The sequence below is a fragment of the Colias croceus genome, chromosome 27, assembly GCF_905220415.1.
Source record: "Colias croceus chromosome 27, ilColCroc2.1".
In the NCBI taxonomy this organism is placed as follows: Eukaryota; Metazoa; Arthropoda; class Insecta; order Lepidoptera; family Pieridae; genus Colias; species Colias croceus.
The window spans coordinates 6,689,549-6,704,954 of NC_059563.1; the positions used below are offsets into that span (position 1 = coordinate 6,689,549).

General features: G+C 32.8%; 1 protein-coding gene across 1 annotated transcript in view; it reads left to right on the forward strand.

Annotated features, from left to right (window-relative positions):
• Positions 1 to 2,877, forward strand: part of LOC123703715 (probable ATP-dependent RNA helicase DHX35) — a 52,293-nt gene extending 49,416 nt beyond the window's left edge. The window contains exon 16 of the mRNA XM_045651807.1: positions 2,746 to 2,877. Within this exon, the coding sequence (XP_045507763.1) occupies positions 2,746 to 2,860 (115 nt within the window). The 3' untranslated portion in view covers positions 2,861 to 2,877. The remainder of the gene's footprint in view (positions 1 to 2,745) is intronic.
• The last annotated feature ends 12,529 nt before the right edge of the window (positions 2,878 to 15,406 follow it).

The following is a 15,406-nucleotide window of genomic DNA, read 5'->3' on the forward strand; positions in this document are numbered from 1 at the left end:
GATTTCGGTATGAACATTTGACGTGTAACAAGAAAATTGTTGTGTTTTATCACTTTCACACCTAACTTGGTATTGCCACTGTTAATACGAAGTTTTTCCAAGGCTAACTATGTATGCCGTAATATTCTGTGCAAAAGGTTAGTTTTTGTAGATGAGTTTGTTGATAAATTGCCAACAACGTCATTCAGAAGCATTGTTGGATGAGACAATTATTATTTATGCTAAATAAAATAAGTATCTGGACCAATTATTAAAAAGCGATACTCCCTGATTATGGGTAGTTACTATAATAAAATTGTAGCAACTCTCACTTTGACAATATGGCATAAGTGTCAAAAAAATTGCGTCGCTTCGAATATTTAAGTTAATATTGTTGCGTATTTAATAAATATTTTCCGAATATAAATAATGTATTGCATTGTGAAAAATTGCAGAAGTGTTTGGACACCAAATTCTGGCATAGAATTTCACAGGCAAGTGTATATTTACGTTATTTACAATATTCCTCAATACTCCTGCATTTACCTGTTTAGAATCATTTCAATGGCAAAAATTGTAAAATTTTGCATCATTTTAGAAAGCAGTCATGTTAAATTTGTTATTTTCCTAATACTTTATCATTTTTCAACAAGGTTTCAATAAACAAAATTAACAAGTAAGGTAACCATGATGACGAGTTTTTATGGATAGTGAAGAGAATATATTGTAATAACAATATTATGATGAAACTAGCTGCTCCACGCGGTTTCACCCCTGTAGTTCCACTCCTATTGGCCGTAGCGTGATGATATATAACCTTCCTCGATAAATGGGCTATCTAACACCGAAAGAATTTTTCAAATCGGACCAGTAGTTCCCGAGATTAGCGCGTTCAAACAAACAAACAAACAAACTCTTCAGCTTTATAATATTAGTATAGATTTAGAACACCATTTTCAAGATTTTTACTAGTAATGAAACAACACTCGACATCGGTATTGCACTCACATAAGATTGTTCGTTTTTACACTGAAATTTATACTTTTTTAACTTACCTCATATTTTTTGTTTTAGGTATTTCAGCTTTCCAAAAAGTAAAATAAAAAGAAATATATGTGCCCATCAAGGGTAAAATTACTGAGGATTATGACCCAGAAAAAAATACCTTTTGAAAAATTTGAAATTTGTGCAAGGCGTTTATTATAAACAGTTTTTCTTTGATGATTTTGGCTTGAAATTGACCCGTCGAAGCAACGCGTTTAATAAGAAGATCTGAGTAGCTTACAATTTGGTAAACAGCATCTGATGCAAAACACAACTTTCCTCTATTTACAAGGGATGTTAATGCTATATATCGGTTCATATCCAGGCTTTGTAGCCAAGAGTTATTTAAAACTATCATTCTATACCAATTAAAATTGTATGTACCTATAAAGTATGGCCAGTAATATTATAATATAATTAATACTGTTAAAATATATGTCGTTATTATTTAAAGACCATGATTTTTAGTTTTTTCTATTTCGAAAAATCCTGAATATACAAACCAGTGTGGTCACCCACAGAAAGAGACAAAAAACAACACTGACGTCATTCAAGGTTATATTTTCTTGTGACAAGTCAATGGTCATAGTGCAATCTCCAGTGTATTAGATATAAGCTTCTTGGTTCCGAGTAATCTTGTGCATTGTTATTTCAAAACTAATTAAAAGCGATTGATTAAGTGATTCCCTAATTACTAGCGCATAGATTTGTGCGATTAAATAACTATTGTATGTGACTTTCATGATTCATTTGTTTCCACCAACATTATAATTTACTGAAGATATGGGTGATTCTGATGAATATGGCCATCCGCCCAAATATAAAAGTATAATGCATGTATGGAAAGATTATTTGACGTGCCTGACCGGTGACGTCACTGATAGATTTCGTGCCGGCGACTGTCGTGTGGGAACAGAGTCATACTAAAACTATTGATACATATTTTTTGGTCCGGTGACGTGCCGTGACGGTGACTGATGTGTGTGAGTGCACCTCAAAAGTGAAACTTTTTTTCACACTATAGACATTTAACTAAAAAATATCGTATTTGTACGATAAGTATCGTACGTATCGTGTGTCACGCGACATGCGCTACACAGACCAAAAAGTTTGAGACGATGTAATAAAAGTTTCACTTTAGTTAACCTTTATTGAATTTTTGATCACATTAATGGGCAACTAAGATCCGTTACGCAAACGAAAAAAAAAATATAAAAGTTAAGATATTGAATACAAAGAAAATATGAATTTAATAATTTACATATTAGCGCAGAAAAACCATTCTCGTACTTCAAGGAATATTATAAAAAAAAAATTATCGAAATCGGTTCAGCCGTTCTCAAGTTTTGCGCTTAGCACACATTTGGCGATTCATTTTTATTATACAGAAGATTAATAAGGTTAAAAGTAAAACGAAATTGTAATAATCTATATAATATATAATCGAGCTGCAGCATCAGTTCATTTACAAATGAAATATCCCTTATTTTATAATATAATATAATACTAATATTATAAAGCTGAAGAGTTTGTTTGTTTGAACGCGCTAATCTCGGGAACTACTGGTCCGATTTAAAGAAATATTTCGGTGTTAGATAGCTCATTTGTCGAGGCTTTATCACGCTAAGACCAACAGGAGCGGAGCAATGCGGGTGAAACCGCGGAGCGCAGCTAGTAACGAATTAATTCATTAAAAAGTATTTAAAATCTATATTTTTTCAGGGTGGTGTTCGCGAGTGTACAAAGTGTTGGAGATAAAATTAACATGAGAGATTTGATGGTGATACAAAAAGAATGGCTGTTAGAAATTGCTCCGCATTATTATACTGAAGTTTAATAAATTATTTCAATATATAATGGGTTTTTATTTATTTCCTTTTAATGTAAATATTGATAACTACAAAATTGGCTGTAGTATGTAATAAATTAGGTTTATAGTCAGACATTATTGTATTAGTTAACTAGCGGTCCGCCCCGGCTTCGCCCGTGGTACATATTAACATTTTCTCTACATAAGAACCATCCTCGAACTTCAAGGAATATAATAAAAAAAGAATTATTGAAATCGGTTCAGCCGTTCTCGAGTTATGCGCTTACCAACACAATTTGCGATTCATTTTTATATTATAAGATGAGAATTCACTTTATGAATACAGGTCAAAGTACCTTTACCATGAAAATATAGATAACAGATATTATAAATATGAATCAACTAGTTTTTGTACTAAAATTATGCAAAAAATATACATTCGACGTCACCATCATAACACATATTACATATTTTCTCCTGACAGGATTTTAAACCCGATTTATTCATTGTATTATTTTCCCATTATCATGAAAGCACTAGAAAATTCATACATTTTCCTAACAAAATTATACATTTTCTTGAACTATTTTTTGTCACTGTTATAATTAGGTACCTAAGTACCTTTTACCTTCTTATCAAAATTTATTATTTTTACATAATCATACGATCCATCACGCCATCTATATGAATTTACAGAACTTTGGACAAAAGATAACTGTCGTTAAACATAATTTTTTAAAATGTATTCTAATAATATCATCATTAGCTCGTTGGAATCGAACCTTAGACCTCTTAATCAGTTCCAGGAATATCCACTGAGCCTTACGTTTATAGTTTTGAATTACGTTATAATTTTACGCATTCTTACCAATTATTGAATTTGTGTTTTTAAAATAAGGATAGACACAATTGGATTGTATTTTTGTAAAATTTGAAAAAAATTGTTTATTTGTCGAAATAAAAACAGTCATATTACTAGATATTTTACCCCTTAACATTTTGTCAGAAATGTTTAAATTTAATGCATTTGCCCTATTTTAAATACGTCTGTCTATCTGTCTTTAAAACATTTAATAAAATTGCATTTTTATACTTTATATTATAAAATAAATATCATTGAAAGAGAAACATTGTTTCAATCAATTAATTGTTTTTATTAAATCATACATTTGTCATCACGCCATCTTTTATCAAAATAAAGAACTTTGTACAGCTTTAATTATCCGATAAAATATATAAAAATAACTAATTTTATATTAACTAAATGTTAATTTGATAATTTCGTTACTTTATCATTAAATATGATAATAATTATATTATGTACCTTCGAACCTAAGACCTCGGACCTCTGTAATTGTAATCAATGCCGGGAATACACACTAGGCTTAATAGCATTGATAACATAAAATTACGCAATAAATTATTAAAAATTGAAAAAAATTCACTGACGAAAATAATTAAACTGAAGACACAATTAAAAAAAGAGCGTGTGAGCCATGCACACGTGTCAGAAGTGAAACTTCTTTGCCAAGATTCAAAGATCAAAATCGTCGCCTTATTCCACGACGTGAGGGTAGGTATTGCCATGACGCGACCTTGAAATTTTACTCGCAACGCGGCTTAAGAAGTTTCACTTAAAAACTGAATAGTTTTAACTGGTTTTAACTAATATTGTTACATCTTTACCTGTTATTATATTATGTATTTTCAGCAGATAAATTTATAATAGCAATATTCAATTGTAATACATTTGCCCTATTTAAAGTTATAATAATCTATCGACTCCCCTAATTATTAATAACATTGTAACCGGACCATATAACTCATGATTCATTTTACTATTATGTAATACAATAAGTAAACAGTAAAGTTAGGTAGTTTACATTTTGAAGTGAAACTTCTTTATCGGGGTTGGAAAACAATTAAGTGTAACATTTTTTCGTTAAGCGTGACATTTGTCAGCGTTCCCCGTCCGGTGGCGGTTTTTTGGTCCGCTTCAAAGGGTTTGCGAAGCGCGAACAAAGCGCGAACGCGAACGCATCCACACTCGCGCTGTGTTCACAGTTGTTCCGAATTACGTATTTTATGTTTTAAAAGCAAACATAATTTTAGTGCATAATATTTTTATTAATTCTCATATATTCTCATTTATAAATTCTCCATAACTTGTTTTTTGGAATTTATAAATGCATAATTGTAATTCGCTAAAGCGCACAATGTCAGAGCAGCAGCAACTTCCACGTCCATTTTAGTCAAATGCGCGAACGTTAATGCGAAAGGTCGCGAGTGTAGAGGGCTATATTTATCGCGGCGTGTCAATGCGCGAGCCGCGGCCGTGAACCGCGGCCGCGGCTCGCGGGCGAGTGTAGAGCCGGCATTATCCGTGATTCGACGTATTTCTGTAAAGTTGCATATACATTGTACATGTAACATAATATTATTTATACGTATTTACAGGAAAACACAATATCTAAAAACCCTTGAAAAACCTCCATTCTCCCGCTGTTTGTTAGTTAGTAAACTACCTAGTTCTAGAAAGTTTACTTATTTATGAATTAAGAGAAAAAAATATTTAAAAAAATGAAAGAGATAAGAAATCTCTTAAAATTTTCCATTTGACCTATGTAATTAATACATTTTAATTAATGTTTTTTCATTTTAACTACTTTGTAAACCACGCCATCTATTATCAAAACTGAGAACTTTGGCCGCAGATAAGGTGATAAACATATAAAAAAAACATAATTTTATAATAATTTCATCATTGAATATTGTTGGCATCGAACCTAAGACCTCTGGTGTAATTAATGCCGGGAATATACACTAAGCTTAGTAACATTGATAATTTCAAATTACGTAATATTTTTTTTATTTCTTTCAATTTTACAAGAAAAAAGGGTTGATAAAATAATAAGTAATTATGTCAATTTTTAACAGGATTTTTTTTGGATTAAATATGTTTCAAATAAAAATATATGCACGTTTATGTAACGATCCGCCCCGGCATTTTCCGTAGTACATAATATGAATACCTATACCATATTTAAACCGTCACGCGTCCTACGTACATTATTTGCTCGTAACTAAATCAGTAATTTCTCGTAGGACGCGCCACTGGAAGAGCAAACAAAAGAGCCGTTTTTCCATACAAACGTATTCCCCTGTTTCCTCCCTGGATTGTGCCACTAGAGCAATATATTTTTTTACTATTAATCTATGGTAACTTATCCATGTTCCTATGTTTTCCTTTTTGTCTTATCTTAATTATTAAAAAAGGTAATTATGAATATTTCAAAAAAGAAATAAGACAGATTTTAAGTTATGTTCCGTCTTCTATAAAACTAATTTTTGAACATTATATAAAAAAAGCAAAACGTTGGAACATAGCCTATACTTTTCTCTACTAAATTACGAAAAAAGTAATTAAATCGGTCCAGTATTGGAGGAGGAAACAGGAGACTACGGAACGTCGAATTTAGGTAATTTTCCTAGGTATTTTCGGCTCGAGCTCCACTTGTCCCTGTAGCGCTCTATGGTCCCCCATAGGCTTGAGGAATAGCGCGATAGTAATAGATAATAGGAAAACCTAATTTTGAATTCTCTTACTCGTTTTGTTGGCTCATAAACGGTGAAAGAATTTTTAAATCGGTCCAGGAGTTCCTAGGATTTTACAAACGGCTCTATAAACGCTCGCTATTTTATCTTAATTTACGAGATAAAACTGCGAATCAAATAAACCAAATCTGATTTCTAATCTAACCCAACACTACGCTGTAATTTATGATTTAAATAATTGTCTGCAGCATTTGTTAACTGACGACGTCATTTATAAATGGCGATTTCATACAATTTGGCTGCGACACAAGTGCGACAAAATCACTACATAGTATAAAACAAAGTCGCTTTTCTGTCCCTATGTCCCTTTGTATGCTTAAATCTTTGAAACTACGCAACGGATATTGATGCGGTTTTTTTTAATAGATAGAGTGATTCAAGAGGACGGTTTTAGTATAAAATTTATAAGGTTTTAGACAAAGCGGGCGAAACCGCGGGCGGTAAGCTAGTAATATTAATAAGAGTCATCGCGTAGTTAAATGCCTATTTCAGAGTACCGTCCACGTATCGCTCGGCTACATCTACGAGGTTCCGTATCACAATGCGGATTTGTCGAATGTGTCTTATCACGATACGTGCAGTGGAACGCGGGTGAGACGATCTAGAGTGAGGTTTTATTTCGACCAATGAGATTTCAGTGTAATGTATTATCTAATATTTTCTTTAAATTATGTAATCTAAGCTTTCCGCACGCGATTTAGCGCGCAGCTAATTCACATCGTGTGACATTCATTCACATATAAGCGATATTCAGTTCTTATCAATGTTTTATTTTACTGAAAAACTAGCTATCTGCACGTGGCTTCGCTCGCTTTGTAGAACGCTTGATAAATAATATATTATAATCTTCCTCTTGATTCACTCTCTATTATAAAATCCTATCAAAATCTGTTGCGTAATTTTAAAGATATAAGATAACAGATTCACAGTGTAAAATGTGGTAAAAACGAGCTTTGTAGTAAAGATGCCAAGATGGCTGCCTTTTCTCAAACATGCACCTATATTTCGATTTGACATCGGTTCAGTGGTATATAAACAACATTATAATCAGTTTTTAATAGATTAATTAATAAAATACCTTTATTCATATCTTTATTACACAAAATAATTCGTTTTAAGTATAAAAATAATGACAAAATAACACAAATTAAATATTATCCCACAATACCCATTCACGAAGCCACCATACGTTGATCTTATCATTCACGTAACCATCCCAAACGCTAGACCCGTGATCGCTGACTCACTAGTCGTGACAACGATTAATATGTTGCAATAACCTCTGGGAGTGTCATACACACCCATTTGATATCCAATAATATTGATTTGATTGCCTCATCCGCCAAACGTTTAAAATCTTTTTGACGAGCTACCGAATATGCCTAAGTGAAAAGAATTATGAGGACTGATCCATAGAAAATAATGTCTATACTCTAACTGTTCTTACAGTGTATAAATAGTTTTTCTATTATGTATTCACCCGGGAATTCGTCTTAACTTGGACTACATAATTTTCCTTGTGGATTTTCGAAGAGACAGCGTTTTTACGAATTTAGATGCGTATTTAAAAATTTTATTTCATTTTTAAGAATTATCCTCTATTAATACATATTCGTGAATTCATCACTAAATATATTTGTCTAGGTATACAGGGTGTCCCACCGTCGGTATACTAAGCTTATAGGAGGTCATACTTTTGCTTACGCTGACTGCTGAGTACGCTGTTTTTTTTCAAATGTTTGAATTTTTAAAACTCTATGTGTACACCCCTAACAAGCAACCCGCCCAACTTTGCCACCAGCACGTGTCTTATCGTTTAAGATTATGTTTTCATAGACAAAATGCTCACATTAGCGAAGCGGTATATGCCGGCTGCGCGAAGCTAGAGAAGAAAACATGGATTTTCAGGAAAAATAGCAACAATTTTTTGATGTATTTTTACGTGATCAGTGTATGCAAAACCATAAGTCCCTTCGCGCTTAGTATACCAATAGTGGGACACCCTGTATATTCGGATATACAATATAATCTAATAAATTAATAGCATATTGTTATAGTAATATGGGTATCTAACTCAATCAAAAAATTCAGTAGATTCACACAGGTGTGCTAAATCCATAATTCATTTGACGAATATATAGATAACATTTTTATGAGTTTATCTCTTCGAAATCTTTTATAAGTAGGTAATTACCTAATATAAGTGTAGATTGTGCCAATCGATATTATATAATATAAATAGATTATTAGATAAATATTATAAGGTAAAGATTATTACACGCATGCTATACGAGTGTATCAATGCATGTGTTGAATTTAGTAGATAACATTTTTGTTACGTAGAATCTGTTAAAGCGACCTTGCTTTAAGCTTTATATTAGGTCCGTAGCCCACGTCGATGCTATGCTATAGGTATATGCGCACACCATGTGCAGTTCGATCCAACTTGATAGATATAGGATAGTTTCGTTTTAGAGAAAGCGGGCGAAGCCGCGCACACCATGTGCAGTTCGATCCAACTTGATAGATATAGGATAGTTTCGTTTTAGAGAAAGCGGGCGAAGCCGCGCACACCATGTGCAGTTCGATCCAACTTGATAGATATAGGATAGTTTCGTTTTAGAGAAAGCGGGCGAAGCCGCGGGCGGTAAGCTAGTATGTATATAAAAATGAAACCTTATTCGCGTTGTCACGTCATCACGTGTGAACCGCTGAAGTACGAGGATGGTTCTTATGTGGAGACAACGTAAATATGTACCACGGGCGAAGCCGGGGTGGACCGCTAGTATATTTATAATATTTACAACCTTATTTCACGTGTTTATAATGTAAGTTATAAGTAGATAAAAAATAACAAAACTAAATATGTGGATAAATTAATGACAATTCAAATATGCGAAATCAGGTGTTTCCTTAGATAAGATTTAGATAATTTTTGTTTTAGAGTAGCAGTCCCGCAGCTTCACCCGCGTAATCAAAAGAAAACCCGCATCCTGTCGTCCACTATTTACGTCAATTGTCTCTTTTTCACTCACGATTGTGGAATAATAAGAATCATAATACATATCTGACTTTGAAGTTTAATTGTGTGTGCGTTAGTGTGCCTTTATTGAAGATCCAACGAATCTATACCCTCATGTGCCTCATGCTTATAATATCATTGGACCGGTGTCTACTATTGGCTTATGGGCCCTCTAAACAATGGGCAGCGTTGGCCCAACAAATGATCGCCAATATTTAGGTGTTCATTATAAACTAGCGGTCCGCCCCGGCTTCGCCCGTGGTACATATTTTGCAATAAAAAGTTCTAAGCCTATGTTCTTTCTCAGGGTCTAAAGATTGTCTGTGTCAAATTTCATCAAAATCGGACCAGTAGTTTATGAGCCTATTCATTACAATCAAACAAACAAAGTTTTCCTCTTTATAAAATTAATAATAGTGTAGATAAACACAGAACAATACAATGACGATGATGTACATAGGCCCTCTACACTATCGTGATTGCCTCTACTCGCCCATCACTGTCTATTGTGAAGAGGACCCACACATACAGATAAACAAACACCGTTACCATGGTTACCATTGAGCAATATGTATTATGTACGCCATGCACGCTTTGATCTTAATATCTAAGACCTTGTAAACGATAAACGGGTCAAGCTCAAACTATTTCGTATTATGTTATTTATTGGAAAACAATTTAATTTTTGTGATTTCATTTTAATGGTAAGGTGAGGAAAGTTTTTGTTTTAATAGATATAAGTAACTAGATTGTGACTAATTCTGAAAATTTATAAAATTTTGTTCCACGACCCAGTGTAGCATTATTTATAGTATTTTCTAGGGTTTGATTTTACGCGAGTATTATATATTTAGAAATTAAAGACTTTTTAACGGATTTTAAACGCGATTTATTCATTATATTATTTTCCCGACGTTTCGAACACTTTACAGCGAGCGTGGTCCAGTCTCCCCGTGACCACGCTCGCTGTAAAGTGTTCGAAACGTCGGGAAAATAATACAATGAATAAATCGCGTTTAAAATCCGTTAAAAGAAATTATTGGTATGTATTACTAATTACTTTCTTTACATAGGCCTACGTCGGGATATCATGCATTTCTTATTTTTATGAATATATGGCCTTAATTTCAAACATAAGATAGATCATGATATTTAGACGCTAGACATGAAGGTTTATTATATGGACCTATCAACGTATAGGTAGTATAATTACGTATATACATATTATTTATTTATTTATTTATTCAGGGCCACTTACAAAACATACACCAATAAGATAACAGATACAAAAGATACAAATATATAGAACTAAGTGTTGTTTTACTTATTAGTTGCCACGGCTTGTTAACGGAAATATATATGTAATTATATAAAAATCTGTAATTATAGTACCTATATATGTGTTGTATATTTTCAAATATGTACGGAACCCTAAATGAAAAATCGCTACAACCAAGTTAAGTTATGGGTGATAAAAAAAAATTATGATAAGCACAAAAAATTATTGCCCCATAAAAACAAACATGGTAACACAAGATAAGTGAAGTTATCAAGCTACGTCAAAATTTTCTGAGTAAAGTCATAAAGATAGTTAAACTTATTTTTTTTAATATATTAAAAAAATACGCAATGAGAATTTTTTTATAAATTCAATTGATATATATAGCTTTCTTCAATGATTTATTTCATGTAGAAAGTGAGTTAATTTAAAACAATAAAATATGTCTCTATTTTATAAAAATATGTGATAGTATATAAGTTAAATTATCAATACTGGCTAAGTCTGGAGAGGAAGGCGTCGATCGTCTCTAGCACAGGTATATTCCTAGTTGAGGCGATCGTCGTGTCTAAATTGTTATTGTTTGTATGTATTGTTTCTAAATAAACGATTTTTATTTATTTTTTATTTTATTTATTTTATGTATTTGTTATTTAAATTGTTTTAATCTATCGAATATCATTATGTAAAGCCGGCTACTCACGTTCCCGCAGCAGGGGCAATATTGGAATTGACTCCTTAATTGTGATGTGTATAGGCAAGCAGGGGCAATTTAGAGAACAATTGTAATTGCTCCGACTACAATGCAACCGAGATTGTTCCAATATTGCCCCTGCTGCAGGTAAGTGAGCAGCCGGCTATTTATAATTAGATTCAACGAAAATTGCGTAAAATTTCAAAAATAAAATCTTTACATCTAAGTATATAAAGATAAGTAATTTTAATGATAAGCCTTTCGTGTAAGTAACAGGTGAAATGATTAAAACAGATAATTTGATATATATATATGTATTTATGATTCATAATGTAGACGGAATTAGTATGTCGTAGTTAGGTAATTTTGTATAGACTATGCATGTTACTTCAAGTAAGTGACATCATAGAAAAATAACATTATTTCACGAGTTTAAAGAGGTAAAAACACGTTAAAACTTTATGTATCGAACAACAAACTTAATTTTTTTTTATTAAAATTTAATAAAATTGATTCTAATACATAGATTTGATTCGTAAGAAGAATACCTAGATAAGAAAGAAGTCTTCTTCTTTCATAGTACATAATATATTATTTCTCAATTAAACTGAGTCATTTTATGCATTACTAGCTTACCGCCCGCAGTTTCGCCCGCTTTGTCTAAAACGGAAAACCTAATCTATACTAATATTATAAAGCTGAAGAGTTTGTTTGTTTTTTTGTTTGTTTGTTTGTTTGTTTGAACGCGCTAATCTCGGGATCTACTGGTCCGATTTGAAAAATTCTTTCGGTGTTAGATAGCTCATTTATCGAGGAAGGCTATAGGCTATATATCATCACGCTACGACCAACGGGACGGGAGCCACGGGGGTGAAACCGCGCGGAGCAGCTAGTAAATTATATACTAAATCCTTGCTCTTGAATCAATCTATCCATTAAAAAAACCGCATCAAAATCCTTTGCGTAGTTTTAAATTTTTAAGCATACGAAGGGACATAGGTACAGAGAAAGTGACATTGTTTTATACTATGTAGTTAAGTAACAAACATAATTTAAGTTTTACTTGAGTTTAAATTCAATGAAGAAATTCGATATTTTCGAATTTCTTTATTCGAAAGTTTAACACAATTAGTTAAAAATAAAATACCGGCCTAATTGATAACCTACTCCTTTTTTGAAGTCGGTTAAAAATTGCAATAGATAGGAAAGCATGCGAGGCTAAACTCTAAACTCTATATTGACTGGAAGAGACTGATGTATTTATTTTATCTACATTATAAATAATTGCAAAAATTTCACACCCTGTTAAATATAATAAATGTATTATAAAATTGTTTCTTTATCACTCAAAAATGGATAATCGAATTTGGATGAAATTGAGCGTACAAAATAATTATTGATTAGCAGGTAGGTATTTTTAAATCGACTACAATGCGAGTGAAGTATATTGTATTTTATATTTTAAGCATATACCTAATATTATTTAGAACCTATGTTTATATTATGATAACTAAACAAAGACAGCATCTTACAAATAAAAAAAGAGCGTGTGTGCGGACATAATAGGACTTGAACCTTTAATTTTTAAGTAATTCGTACAGCTGCAGCGTATAAAAATCTGACTTTAAAAATCTGAAATCAGCGTATCCATACTATACTATAATATAATATTATAAATGCGAAAGTTACTCTGTCTGTCTGTCTGTTACTCAATCACGCCTTAACTACTGAACCAATTTGCATGAAATTTGGTATAGAGATATTTTGATACCCGAGAAAGGACATAGGCTACTTTTTACCCCAGGACATAGGTTTTATCCCGGAAATCCCACGGGAACGGGAATATGCGGGTTTTTCTTTGACTGCGCGGGCGAAGCCGCTGGTGGAAAGCTAGTAAATATATAAATGAAAACTTTGTTATAGTAAGAAACATCATCAGAGTGTGAAAAATACAGAGAACAGTAATTATAAATACACTTGCTTTCTCCATTATTCTTTTCATAAAGTTTCAAATATATTTTTGTAATCCTTTAAACGCAGGACCGTCATGTAAATGTAGTTCAAGACATCACCTCACACCTGTGTTTTTTTCATGAACATTTTCTATATGCAACTTTACAGAAATACGTCGAATCCCGCGTGATAGGTATAAGATAGAAAAGATGGCGCGTAACGGAAAAATGTCACGCGTAACGAAAAAATGTTACACTAAATTTTTTTGCAACCCCTATAAAGAAGTTTCACTTCAAAAAAATCGGAATTCGAAAACATGCATATTGCATATACTTAAATCAAAATTTACAAAAAAAAAACGTAGGTCATCGGGTAACCTATTTTCTGAACAAACGTTAGCTCAACTCAATTAAGTTACTGTTTATCATTTACTTCCTCGTGACTTCAGCTAAAAATAGCTGATAACGCAAGTAATAACAAAAAACTTGATTAAAGTACATTAATATACAGTTAATGTGTTAATTAGCGGTGTTCGTACTTTTCCGTTGTTGTTCGTAAAAGTTAATATATTATAATAATTATTATGTTATCAGTTAAAGTCAAACCCCGAAGCTCGGGCACTCGTAGGTTGGACTGGTCAAACCTCAGGTCTGGCATATTTTTTTTTATGTCAGAGCAAGCAAAGGGGCAGGTGGGCCACCTGATGGTAAGTGATCACCACCGCCCATAAACACTTGCAACACTAGAAGTATTGCAGGTGCTTTGTCGGCCTTTTATGGACAAATAAGCTCTTTTCTTGAAGGCCCCAATGTCGTAGTTGTTCGGGAACACCGCAGGTGGCAAATCGTTCCACAGTTTCACCGTACGCGGAAGGAAAGGATGACTTTATCAAAGCCTAAAAAAATTCGGAATTTAACTAAACAATTTTCGTCAGTCGTTGTCTAGCTGAGGCGCGCGTGCGATGGCTATGTTGCGTTGGCCTACGACCAAGACTGCTGCTGACTTCAGTCAAAGGGTGAAATTCAAATGTATTTCGAGGATTGCCGAGGCTTTTGTCAAACCTAAGATAAACCAGTCCTTCCGCAAAGAGATTGTGTTTCGGGATTTGACTATAACATGTATATTATAATATTTATGAATACATATTTATTAAATATAACTAATTGGCGGTCGTCTGGTTGACATCTCACTGTTTATTTGGAGATAATTCAAGTAAAGATGATACGTAGTATGGATTGAATTTTAAGAAGAGCGTGTTGATTTTAATTATCTTTATTTATATAGATAACAATTCTAGTAATTTCTCGCTTCATCTTAGACCACATCTTCGTTTACCAAGCGAGATAGTTGTCACGCACTTTCCTATTGTTAAAAAATATTAGTATTGTTTCACGCAACTCAAAAGAATCTATCATGGTAAAAAGATGTTTAACCTTAAAGTGTTTTATGTACCTTCTATCCATTAAAATTAATTGACACCGTAAAAGAACATTTTGGATACAAAATTATCTAAATATGCAGTTAGTCATTTTATGCAGGTCAAAGTTTATAACCGGGATGAGACCAACGGAATCTGTCACTTTTTTGATAAGATTATAAATAATCGGTAGTGATAACTTGTGGGTTTAATCGGTTCAATATCATTCCATTCTCTTATCTATATATATATAAAACTAGAAGGTGACTGATATAGTGATCTATCAATGCACAGCCCAAACCACTGGACGTATCGGGCTGAAGTTTGGCATGCAGGTAGATGTTAGGTCGTAGGCATCCGCTAAGAAAGGATTTTCCGAAATTCTTGCGGGAACGGGGAAAAACGGGGATGCACGTACAAAGTAGTGGGCGGAAGCTAGTTATATATAAATTTACTTACAGACTATTTTTATGCATTGATTGCATTTTAATTTAATATTTCATTTTATTTTTAACAAGCTGTGTCCCGCGTTTGTTTGGTTATTTGAACTCCCTAATCTCTGGAACTACGGGTCTGATATGAAAAATTCTTTC